Genomic DNA, 12,067 nt, shown 5'->3' with positions numbered 1-12,067 from the left:
ATTTTGTTATTACTCCTAAGCAGAAATAAAAATGAATGGATTGGTTTCTGTAAATTAGACACACAGTTTTTCTTTCTTTTAACGAGCTCGGCATTTTTTTTTTTTGTAAATAAGTGGGTTATCTAGCTTTCGAGTTTCTGGATCTGAAATTGTATTTTTCTATTATGGAAATATTCTCAAAGTTCTCAGTAGAAAAAAAAAAGTTCTCAGTATAAGCAACACAAATCTTTTGGATATTTTATGGCTGCAGGTAAAAATAAATTAATCAATTAGATAAATGTGAGTTCCAGGAAAAACTCCACCATTGCCCTTCCTTTCAACACAGCAAATTAGATTTGCTCAATGGAAAAGATGATTTTTACCCTTTTAATATTCAAAGAATGTCAAAAACAGAAAATATAACAATATACAAAATATATACAATATATACAATATACAAAAGGCTAGTTCTGTACCGTAACTGAACTCACATCTAGTGCGTGATCAGCTCCATCTCCTCCAGGAGCTCCAGCGCCACCCAGACCAAAGGAGCCATCACCCTGCAGTCGAGAATTCTGGGTATTGGCGCTCCGCTGTGGCAGCGGGCTGCTGGCATCACCAAGATTCTGGTTGCCATGGACACCTGAAGCGTGCTGCTGGAGGAGGTTATGGGAATGATCGATTCGCCCAGCGTGAGCCGTCTGGCAGCAAAGAAAGTGAGACACAGAAACAGGGAGAGAATATTTAGCAACAAAAAAGACAAAGTGCTGCAAGACTTCATTATTTCACCACAAATAACACTCTGCATGTGGAAAATCACTGTGGCTTTTTCTCTAGAGGCTAATGAGCAGAAGTGTGTGACAGTAGAGGAGGACAGATCTCTAAGAAGCAGCTGTGTGAGACAGGTGGGATGTGATTTAGTGGCTTAGGATTGCATGTGTGACCAAATATCTGCTCAGTCAGCACTGTCTACTTCAGCTCCAGTTAAAGACTCTTAACTGAACTTACAGGCCAGAAGGAAGAGACAGTCAGTGTTGTGTAATTCAGACTGAAGGCCGATGTGATTTCAGGCTGTTTCAGGTGAAAGTCAACTACTCAACAGCTAAGATGGTAGCTCTGTGAGGGTGCTAACATGGTATTTTCAGCCAAATGGTGACTACAAATTAGCTGCTTACTCTGTCAATCAGAAGACAATCAACCACAACTGAATAACATTTTTATTTATTTATTTATTTTTTTTAAATATACTTTAAGAAAAAAAAATAAATCTGGTTTTGGACTCTCAGAATTTTGAAGAGGTCAGGTTGAAACTTTTTTTTTTTTTTTTTTTTAAAGATCTTCTTGATTTTATTTGGAGTGACTCATTTAATAGTTAATGAAGAAAATAATCAATAGATTCATCTAGTAACATCAGCATATTAATAAAATGTTACTACTGAAGACCTAAATCTGTAAAACCAGCTAACAATACATAATTTCATTTTTAAAATGGTTCAAGTTACTACAGTCTTTATAAAACAAACTGGAGGAAACAATGCATTTGTTTGGCGACTACTTCCAGCGGCGGATTTATCCACATTTGGTGCTGTAGTGAGTATTTGTGGCAGCAGGATAAGAAAAACTACAGCTCGTGGTGAGTGTTTCCCACTCATTTAGACAGTTTGTTGCCTCAGTGTGACTTACATAACAGACACTTTTAAAGCTGGATCTGTATGTGAAACAGGCTCGCAGTGCAGTGCCTTCTGGCTTTGGTGTATTTATACCCTGCCTGTCATTGAGGTCTACTGAACCATTAAGGAAAATGTCCTGAATCATCAGTGTGGCCAGAGGCTGCATTATGTCAAGGAAAAAGCACGAATGTGTCTGTGTGTGATTGCTTGTATATTATGTAACAGAGATGGTGGTGGTAGAGGGTTTAAAGGTGTCTAACCTGGTCGGGCTGATAAGGGAGTGGAGGTGGTGGTCCGGATGAAGCGTACTCTCCGAGTGTCGGGGTTCCAGGAGTGTTGGGGAAGTCTGTGAATCCAGTTTGGTTGGAGAATCCCTGACTCCCTGTAATACACCGAAGCAAATAAAAGCAGGTCAGTGTTGACATTTGTTTTCTGTTACACAAGAGAGAAGACAGCTTCCAAAGACTCAGCGTCTTTGTTGTGCTGCTTGAAATATCATCTGGTTCACGTAGCATCTACGATGATCTGACTGAGTGAGCTACAAAGATAAATGTGTACATTATGTGCCCATACGGATCATGCAGTAGAGTGCCAGGGCCGCACAAATATCTGCAAAATCATAATCGTGATTTTTTAAAATATACTGCAGGCTGAGATCATGATTATTAATTCATTTTAGGGACAAATACTTTTGTATTGCACTTTCTGATTTAAATAAGTGCTGCTTTCACTTCAGTATTAAGCTACATTCCTGCTAAAGTACAAATCTGAATCAAAATAAGTCTTGACCCACTAAACTTCAAAACCTACCAGCAGGTTTGAAAGGCATGTAATCTCATAAAAAATAACAATTACAGTCAAAAATCATCAGATTTTCAGCCTTTTAATGATCTGAATATGTGGTGTGTCCCATCGGTGAAAAAAATAAATCTAAGCTTAAATTAAATTTAAAATCACTTTATTCTAACCCTAAAAATCATCTTGCAACAGATACACAAACCAAAAATTCTGAGCTCCTTAGCAAAACTGATTTGCCATAACTTAGCTGTGACCAACAGCGTGACCAGCAATTTCTGGCATTATGACTTCGTCATACTGCAGAGAAGACATGTTAGTTCCCTCTACTCTTAGCCTAGGTGCTGATTCAGTACAAGTGCAGGACTTTGTATTGCAGTGAAAAATGAGCTCACAGTAATGAAAAAGTGACAGGAGCAAACAATACCAAGAAACTGCTTAAAATTTTAAAATAAGTTTTAAAATAAGGCTGAATATAAATTAAATAGCACCCAAAATCGGTCACTTGCTGAACATCTGCTTACTGATGCTACAACATCCCAGTATTTGCCAGTTAGTTAGCTGTGTACAGAGAAGCCTCCAGACTCCACTTAGTTACTGCAGCTCTGACAGATGTGTGACAAAAAAATTGTTAGACAAGAGCAAATAAGGCGTTTCATTGTCAGATTTACCCAAGTTGACACAGAATGATTTTATCTACATTAGCTGTTTTCTGAGTGAAGCAGTTTAAACATCAAAATCTCTGTTGATCATGTTTATTTAATTGTAGGAAGCCAAAATCCTGATTACAATGTGATTAACTGTGCAGCCATTTACAGTAATAGTCGACAGCCTGGACTACAAGTCTCGTAGATTTTAACGGTGCAGTTTTTTTGAACAGAGGAACTGCTAATAATACACTGCCTGTCCAACAAAAAAGTCGCTGCTTGGATTTAAAGAAAGCAAATAGGTAAGAGCGCTCCATTGGATAATTACTGCAGTGATGAATATGTTTCAGCTGGCAACAACTTATTTAATCCTAGCTGATGCAGTGAAGAGTTTCTCTTTTCTTAATCAACCAGGATGTTAATCTGTTTCAGAAGGGTCAAATTATTGGACTGCATCAAGCAAAGAAAACAACTAAGGAGATTTCTGAAACTACTAAAATCAGGTTAAGAACCATCCAACACATTATTAAAATCTGGAAGGATAGTGGTGAACCATCATCTTCGAAGAAGAAATGTGGACGGTCATGGGGTCCAGATTCACCCTGTTCCAGAGTGATGGGTGCATCAGGGTAAGAAGAGAGGGGGATGAAGTGATGCACTCATCATGGCTAGCGCCTACCGCACAAGCCTGTGGGGGTTAGGGTTATAATCTGGGGTTGGTCGGGTTCACCAACGTTATGTTCCCAAAGAGCTGACTACCTGAATATACTGAATGACCAGGTCTTTCCATCAATGGAGTTTTTCTTCCCTGATGGCATGGGCATGTTCCAAGATGACGATGCCAGGATTCATGTGGCTCATATTGTGAATGAGTTGTTCAGGGAGCATCACACATCATTTTCACACATGCATTGGCCTCCACAGAGTTGCTGTGACATTGCAGAAGCTTATCAAAATCATGCCACAGCAAATGTGTGTCGTGCCCAAAGCTAAAAGCGGTCCAATAAAATATTACAGTGTGCGACGTTTTTTTTTTTTGGACGGGCAGTGTAAAACACCAGTAGCTTCATTGCATTATATCATTCACAGACTCCTCTGTCCTACCTGGCCGGCTGTAATCGGGTGTGTTCCTGCCTCCTGTGGTCAGACTCTGGTAGGGGGATGATGCCGGGCCCAGAGCAGCAATCATCTCCATCACGTTCGGCAGGACCATGTGACTCGGACTGACTGTACGGCAGCGTTTGAGGACTGGACCATCGGGCTCCTCCTTTATGTGGAGGTCAGGTTTAATGGGCACCGGTCTCCAACCACACACCGGGTCTATGGTGATCTCCTCATAGTCAGAGCTGAAAATGAAAAGAAGGGAGACAAGACAGGCTTAAATGAAATAAAAAGTTAGTGGACAGGCGTGGTGACCCGAGTCTTTCATTTGTTTCCCAACTAAGTAATAATTCCTACATGTCATTCTGAAGCTCTCTTCTCCCAAGTTCCCCACCTGTTTCCACTGCTAATGTCAAATAGCACCCAAAAATAAAAATTAAAAAATTAAAAAAATATTGGGCATTAAATGAAGAAAGACATTTGCACAGGTTATGGAGGTTTTATTTATGTCAGGTCTTGGAACAGACCCCGTATCTTTTTTTTGCCCATTATATTATACAAATTCTAACTTCCATGTTCATCTCTTGTCTTGATAAAATCTTAGTTTTGTTGATGTAGCGTAACATCAATCAGTGGTACAGCAAAGAGGAGATGACTGAAAACATTATTTCTGTTGGTTAGGGGTGACCAAAGCTTGAATTAGTACTGTGGAAACAGACATTGCACTGAATTTACACTCCCTTCTTCTCTCAGCCTTTCTCATGCTGGCTACACCGTTGACTATTACATGACAACGTTTAGTCAACACTTACTTCTGGATGTAGACGAGGATCCCAAGCATGTACTGGTCGACTTCTAGCCCCTCTAACAAAGCCGTTTTACTGTGAATGAGAGGAGCAAACAGCCAGTGAGCCTTTATGCTATTAACAATAGATCAGATTCCAAAATGTGCAGTGAATCCTTGTTACACTACGTACTTGCACACAGGACATCTCCAGGTCCCTCGCTCACAGTTGAGTTGCAAATATGATTCCAAGTCAAAACACTACAAGATAAAAAAAAACGGTGTGAGAAAGCAGATTTGAGTTCATCCTGGCGTGCAGGTGTGTGATTGTTCGTACCTGTATGTGCCTGCAGTCGTGGCCTCTGGCTGGTAGCTGGATTCGCCTGAATGTGATCGGGCATTTGAGGGAAACTTTGATTGCTGTCTGCTCCACGCCGTCCTCTCCATTCAGACCGGGGGTCCCGGGGATGGTGCCGCTGCTGAAGTTTCTCTTTACTGAACAAAAAGGAAAGATAACTACCTCAGCACTCTCAGAACAGCTTGGCCGCCTTCTGCTCCAGAGTCAGCTCAAAGCCAGAGATGTGGCATCTTTTCTTGAATATTTTTTGAGAAACACTAAGTATGTGTTTTTGGCTCATTTAGATTTGCTAACAGCTGCTTTCTACTATAACTGTAGTTTACTCTATATAATTACCAATGTAACTGTAGTTGTATCCTGTGTGTGTACTCTCATATGTAGGGATTTCAAGTGGGATGCAGGGCATACCCTACCAGTCAAAAGTTTTGACACACCTTCTCATTTTCATGGCTATTTACATTTTATATTCTCACTGAAGGTATCATGTATGAATTGCATAGTAAACAAAAAAGTGTGAAATAAGTCAAAACATGTTTTATATTTTAGATTCTTTAAAATAGCCACCCTGTGGTTTGATTACTGCTTTGCACACTCTTGGCATTCTCTCCATTAGCTTCATGAGGTAGTCACCTGAAATGGTTTTCCATCAGTCTTGAAGGAGTTTCCAGAAATGCTGAGAACTTGTTGGCTGCTTTTCCTTCACTCTGTGGCCCATCTCATCCCAAATCATCTGGATTGGGTTTAGGTCAGGTGACTGTGTAGGTCAGGTGACTGTGGAGGCCAGGTCATCTGATGCAGCACTCCATCACTCTCCTTCTTGGTCAAATAGCCCTTACACAGCCTGGAGGTGTGTTTGGGGTTATTGTCCTGTTGAAAAATAAATGATGGTCCAACTAAACGTAGACCGGATTGGATGGCATGTCGCTGCAGGATGCTGTGGCAGCCATGCTGGTTCAGTTTGCCTTCAATTTTGAAAAAATCCCCAACAGTGTCACCAGCAAAGCATCCCCACACCATCACACCTCTTCCTCCATGCTTCACGGTGGGAACCACCATCCGTTCATCTTTTCTGACCATCCGTTCTCCTTTTCTGCATCGCACAACGCAAAAATCCAAGATCTCAAATTTGGACTCGTCCGACCAAAGAACAGATTTCCACTGGTCTAATGTCCATTCCTTGTGTTTCTTGGCCCAAACAAATCTCTTCTGCTTGTTGCTTTTCCTTAGTAGTGGTTTCTTAGCAGCTATTTGACCATAAAGGTCTGATTGGTACAGTCTCCTCTGAGCAGTTGATGTAGAGATGTGTCTGCTACTAGAACTCTGTGCGGCATTTATTTGGGCTCTAATCTGAGGTGCTGTTAATTTGCCATTTCTTAGGCCCGTGATTTAGATGAACTTATTCTCAGCAGCACAGGTGACTCCTGATCTTCCTTTCCTGGGGCGGTCTTCGTGAGCCAGTTTCGTTGTACTGCTTGATGGTTTTTGCAACTGCACTTCGGGATACATTCAAAGTTTTTCCCATTTTCCGGACAGACTGACCTTCAGTTCTTAAAGTAATGATGGACTGTCACTTCTCTTTACTTAGCTGATTGGTTCTTGGCATAATATGGATTCGAACAATTGTCAAATAGGGCTGTCAACTGTGTATCAACCTGACTTCTGCACAACACTACTGATGGTCTCAACCATGGGGTTGGGTGAGAAGGCAAGAAATTCCAAAAATTAACCATGACAAGGCACATCTGTGAAGTGAAAACCATTTCAGGTAACTACCTCATAAAGCTCATGGAGAGAAAGCAGTAAAAGCTGTAATCAAAACAAAGGGTGGCTATTTGAAGAATCTAAAATATAAAACAGGTTTTGACTTATTTCACACTTTTTTGTTTACTAAATAATTCCATATGTGTTCATTCATAATTTTGATACCTTCAGTGAGAATCTACAATGTAAATAGTTAGGAAAATAAAGAAAAAACATGAAATGAGAAGGCGTGTCCAAATTTTTGACTGGTAGTGTATGTCTTTAGGGATAGATTCTGAAAAATAACATTACTAATAGACAGCTTTTTTTCTTCAGTACCGAGTATACTTTTTACTTTGAAAATATGAATAATGAGTTCTGCAAATCATTATATGTGATTAATTAAAATCCAATAGTTGATAGTTTAGTAAATGATGTGAATAAGTGCCACATGGACATTTGAAGAGGCCCCTTCCAGAAACAATAGAAGACAATAAAGTAAATCCTGCACGTATGCGTGTTGACTCAGCAGAGATAATATTAATCTATAAAAGTTGATCTACAGGAGAAAAATGTTTAAAAGAAATGTAGAGAAGAGCATGATGTTCTAGTCAATCTGGAATTGCCACCTGATACTTGAATTTTTCTTCTGGCATAAATAAAGAAATTTCCATCATAAACTGATGCAGCAAAGGCACAAATTACTAATAAAAATTCAAAAGACTGTATTGAGCCTGAGAGAAATCTGATGTGAAACCCAACGCTGTAAACTGTACAATATCGTATACATTCAAATGAGACATATTCATCCACACTAAGCTGCTGTTATTCTCCACTCTAAAAGAAGGTTTTACAAAACATTGATGTGAATTTCAAAAGGCATACCACAATACGTTAAAAACACTAAGTTTTAGTCATCCCTCAGAGTATTTCATTTTCAAAAACAACTCACAGTGATAGTTACAGAACAAAAGTTGCATTTGATGAATTAAATGATTAAAAGTGAATTTGGACAATGAGAATTAGACAACGGGAACTGAAATATGAACAAACCACTTCTGACACTGAAGACTATTGTGCCGTTACAAAGAGTTTTGAAGATGAGAAATATTTCTGTCAGGGAGGAGATCAGATGACAACTTTGGATGTGATTCCCTCATTCTGCAAACACTCACTTTATAACTTCAACAGTAGAGTGTTTGACGCTATGCTTAAAAGACCACTGACACTGTGAGTACACCTTTTAGCTCATCATCCTCAGTGTTCAAATCTATCAAATGACAGGAAAAATTTTGATTTTTCTATGATTGTTAAAGATACTCAGTCAGTGACGGTGATCTGTATTGATGTTTGTTGGTGCTAAAAAAAAGCACATTAGCAGTTTAGTGTCTGGTTATTACATAGTATTAATGACTCTTTACTGATTTTGTAGTTTATATTCATTTGATAACAAACCAGAAATATTTAAATAAAGTTTGATGAGCTGTGCCTGTCCTGCTCATTACCAGATGTAGGATGTGATTAATTTAGCTTTGAACTGAAAAGGGTTATTTCCTTCCGTTTCTCTTCTCTCTGCTTTGAGCACATTTACTTGGATAAGTACATTTTCCTGATTAAACAATATTCTTTTACTGAAACAATATTTTCAGTATTTTTAATTTCAGCATGTTCCAAAGGCTTTCACTTAAAAAGTCTGAAGAGCTACTCCACCACTACACTACTATGCGTGAAGATAAAGTCAGTAACAAATCAAATGCATCATTAAATGGTGGTCTGAAGACTCAATACAGACATTTATACATACAGTGTGATCAAAATGTTCAGAATCTATTTGCGGTCCACATTCATAGAGCAACATGTGCGACATGTGTGAGTAGTAACTGTCACTGATAAGAAAACCACACAACATAAAGGAGAAAATCTTTGCATTCGAAGAGCTGTAACTAGAAAAAAAATTGGCATTTGGACTCCGTAAACTATTTAATAAATTATCAACACAGCTAATTGATTGCTCCAGGAGAAAAGTAGTATGTGTTTGTCATCAGACCTCTGCAGCTAATCCAGAACACTCCAGCTCAACTTGCATCCAACAGCTCAGCAGGCTACCTACACCACTCCTCTAGTCCATTCAGTACAGTGGCTCCCTAGCTGCTGCTCACATCCAAGGCAAAACTCAAAAGAATTGAAAACAATGTAAAGTTAAATAAAAAGTGGAGAAAAAGGACATTTTAGTCACTGTTCTTAGAGTTGGTGATACAGACATACCAGCGTCTCCTGCAGCCACAGTGGCTGTTACTGAAAGACAGGTAAGCTCTTGATAAGGACCCTCAATGCATCACATTAGTGCTGAAAACTAGACAATAGAAGATGGGAGTTGTACTGTCACACTTAAATGATGAAAAATTTGGCTTACAGCTCATCCAAAACTCATCTGTTACGATTTCAGCTGGTATAAAGAAACATGATCTGGCATCTTGCTAACTTTAAAATCCCACAGAGGTGTTGCCTTAAGTTTTAATTCAGACGTTTTATTCTGTTATGTGCATTCATGCTTACCAAGATCCTTAGACCAGAATTTCCCTCTGGGGATTAATAAAGTCAGTCTAAGTCAAAGTCTAAGACGCCTTGTTTCTAGTGATTCAAAGATCTAAACTTTGGCACAAAGGAACAAAACATTTGCAGTTAAGGCTCCTAGACTCGAACACTTTGAAGCACTTTGTGTGTTTAAAAAGTGCGACACAAATGAAGGGTTATGACTGAATGTGCTGCACAACAGCAGGCCATATTTTGTTCGGAGTGCTGAAGTGAACTCACTCTTGGTGATGCAGTGCTCTGCTGGCAGCAGCCTCTTCTTCATGAGTCCCTGCAGGACAGACCTGACAGACGGTCGGTGAACCAGCTGCAACACAAACAGGTGGGACTGGGGAGAAACAGACAGGAGGGGAGACATGTTTCAATGAGATTTTGTGTACTATAACACATGCTGTTGATAAATGTGTTTTACTGCAGTGACTAAGTCAGAAAAGTCTCATTCGAGGTGGCTTACACAGCAGCATGCCGTCACGGTGATCTGCACAGTGTTGCGTCCTGGTTGACACACTTGCTTTAGGTACAAGGGCTTGTGGGAGGTTTTGTTGTCACCTCTTTCAATGGACAAAGGAGTTGCATTTACACTGACCTGATACAGAGAAACAACAACACAAGGGCAGAATGAACAGATGAGTAAAACAAATTTTTTGCCCTTTACTTTATATGATATAAATCATGCCTTATGTTGATGCTGTGCTTTTTGACTACTGTAATACAATATTCGCTGTGATACACAATACTGTATACTGTTACAGCCGCAGTTCATTCTTCTGGTTGTGTTCCTGGATTAGAAGTATGGTATATTATCTCATTTTTCACATGTAGCAGTGTCTAATTCCACATGGGACTGGAATAAATATTTGGTACAATACAGATCAACATCAAGTTAATTTTACTTTTAGCCTAACTACTGGACATTTCCTGCATGCTGGATACTTACGAAGTGTTAGAAAGTAATTAGTACATTTTAAGTACAGATCTGAGGTACTTGGACTTTACTAGATTAGCTAAATTCATGCTACTACATGTCAGAAGGAGATTTTGAACTGGGATTGACATCACAATAACATTTTCCATTTAAGACTTATTAAGAGATGTATCGTTACAGATTAAACTACCTAAAATGGTTCAAGTTAAAATGAATGCAACGGTTAGTTGATGTATTGAACAACAAAAAAATCACTATTTTGCTAAATAACTGACCATTAAAGTACTTTTTTGTACTGCAGACTGGCTCAAGATTTGCAATGGGAGTTTTTCAAAAAGTAGTTCAGCTTCTACACATGAACATTTTTTCTCAATTGTCATAATTGCCACCTATTCAGCCTCAAACTGTTCCAGCACTTTAAACCTTTGCATTATGACACAATGGTACTTTTATCATCAGTTCGGATCGCGCAACACATCCAGAAATTCTGGGTAGAGATTCACTCAGTTTATGTCTTCGTCCTCTTGCGTATTTCAGACAATCTTTTTGACATTACATCTCTATTAAAAATTATTTTATCTCTGAATAACAAAAATTATTTTGCTGCAGAAGCCAGTCGGTATGTGGATACCACAGGTATATCAGACCCAAATCAGACAAATACAAGAAACCAAAAGCTGCTTAAACTTTAACACATCAATAATAATAATATGGTCCATTCTGACAATAATACTTTTATTGAACAGAAATTTTCCATGTAGGACTGTTATCTTGCTTTATACTTCCGACACCACGATAGTGCTGTGAAAGCTCTTAGATGACAAGCCTTTTTGAGTCCTCATAATTTCTTAAGTACAAGAGATAGCCACATGAAATTTTCAGGGACGAAAAACACATTAGAGCTTGTTTAAAACTGCAACCAAATCAATTTTGCCTGTGTTTCACATGGCTATCACCTGTAAGTTTTTCTGACGTTATGAGAGCTCAAAAATTATGGAAATAGCAACACTAATTTAAAAGTGCAAAATCTGGACCAAAGTACCTTCAAGGGCCTAATTCATAAAATGATGATAACATTTTTTATGCAAGTTATTGTACACGAAAAAAAATCTAATTCTAAAGTGTCAGGTGGGAAGTTTTGTTCAGTTTTGGTTGATTATATATGGAATGACCCAAATATCAAAAAACCTTTAATAAGCAAACCATAAAATCCGGGAGGCTGCTTACCTGCACAGAGGCAGGCCAGTTAGTGTTCATCTGTCTGTCCTCGTGGTGGTAACACTTAAACTGCAGCTCCAGATCCGGTCTGCAGGAGGAGACACAGCACAGCAATCAGAGACAGACTGGGTGGGGTTATCAAACATTCTTGTTGGTTTGAGTGGAAGAATAACAGATGTGCTGCTCCGATTTCACATTAAATTCATGTTAGATGTATAAAAGTCACAACTGAAGTCTGGCCTCTGTGTTTATTCTGCT

General features: G+C 38.9%; 1 protein-coding gene and 1 long non-coding RNA gene across 7 annotated transcripts in view; one reads left to right on the top strand and one right to left on the bottom strand.

The window, feature by feature from the left end:
- zmiz2 (zinc finger, MIZ-type containing 2) overlaps positions 1 to 12,067 on the bottom strand; it is a 77,528-nt gene that overhangs the window by 27,862 nt on the left and 37,599 nt on the right. For all 6 annotated transcript variants that reach the window (XM_055004029.1, XM_055004031.1, XM_055004034.1 and 3 more), the window contains 9 exons: positions 11,819 to 11,897; positions 10,121 to 10,252; positions 9,889 to 9,994; positions 5,314 to 5,471; positions 5,170 to 5,237; positions 5,005 to 5,073; positions 4,196 to 4,437; positions 1,910 to 2,031; positions 471 to 680 (listed from right to left, as the gene is read on the bottom strand). In XM_055004029.1, coding sequence (XP_054860004.1) covers positions 471 to 680; positions 1,910 to 2,031; positions 4,196 to 4,437; positions 5,005 to 5,073; positions 5,170 to 5,237; positions 5,314 to 5,471; positions 9,889 to 9,994; positions 10,121 to 10,252; positions 11,819 to 11,897 — 1,186 coding nt within the window. The remainder of the gene's footprint in view (positions 1 to 470; positions 681 to 1,909; positions 2,032 to 4,195; positions 4,438 to 5,004; positions 5,074 to 5,169; positions 5,238 to 5,313; positions 5,472 to 9,888; positions 9,995 to 10,120; positions 10,253 to 11,818; positions 11,898 to 12,067) is intronic.
- LOC129347309 (uncharacterized) lies at positions 1,920 to 4,496 on the top strand. Its single transcript, XR_008599341.1, has 2 exons — positions 1,920 to 2,060; positions 4,181 to 4,496. It is a non-coding gene; the product is annotated as an uncharacterized LOC129347309 (long non-coding RNA).

Source organism: Amphiprion ocellaris, chromosome 17 (assembly GCF_022539595.1).
Source record: "Amphiprion ocellaris isolate individual 3 ecotype Okinawa chromosome 17, ASM2253959v1, whole genome shotgun sequence".
NCBI classification, from domain to species: domain Eukaryota; kingdom Metazoa; phylum Chordata; class Actinopteri; family Pomacentridae; genus Amphiprion; species Amphiprion ocellaris.
The sequence above is the reverse complement of the archived record's forward strand: the minus strand, read 5'-3'. Positions and strand labels throughout refer to the sequence as shown.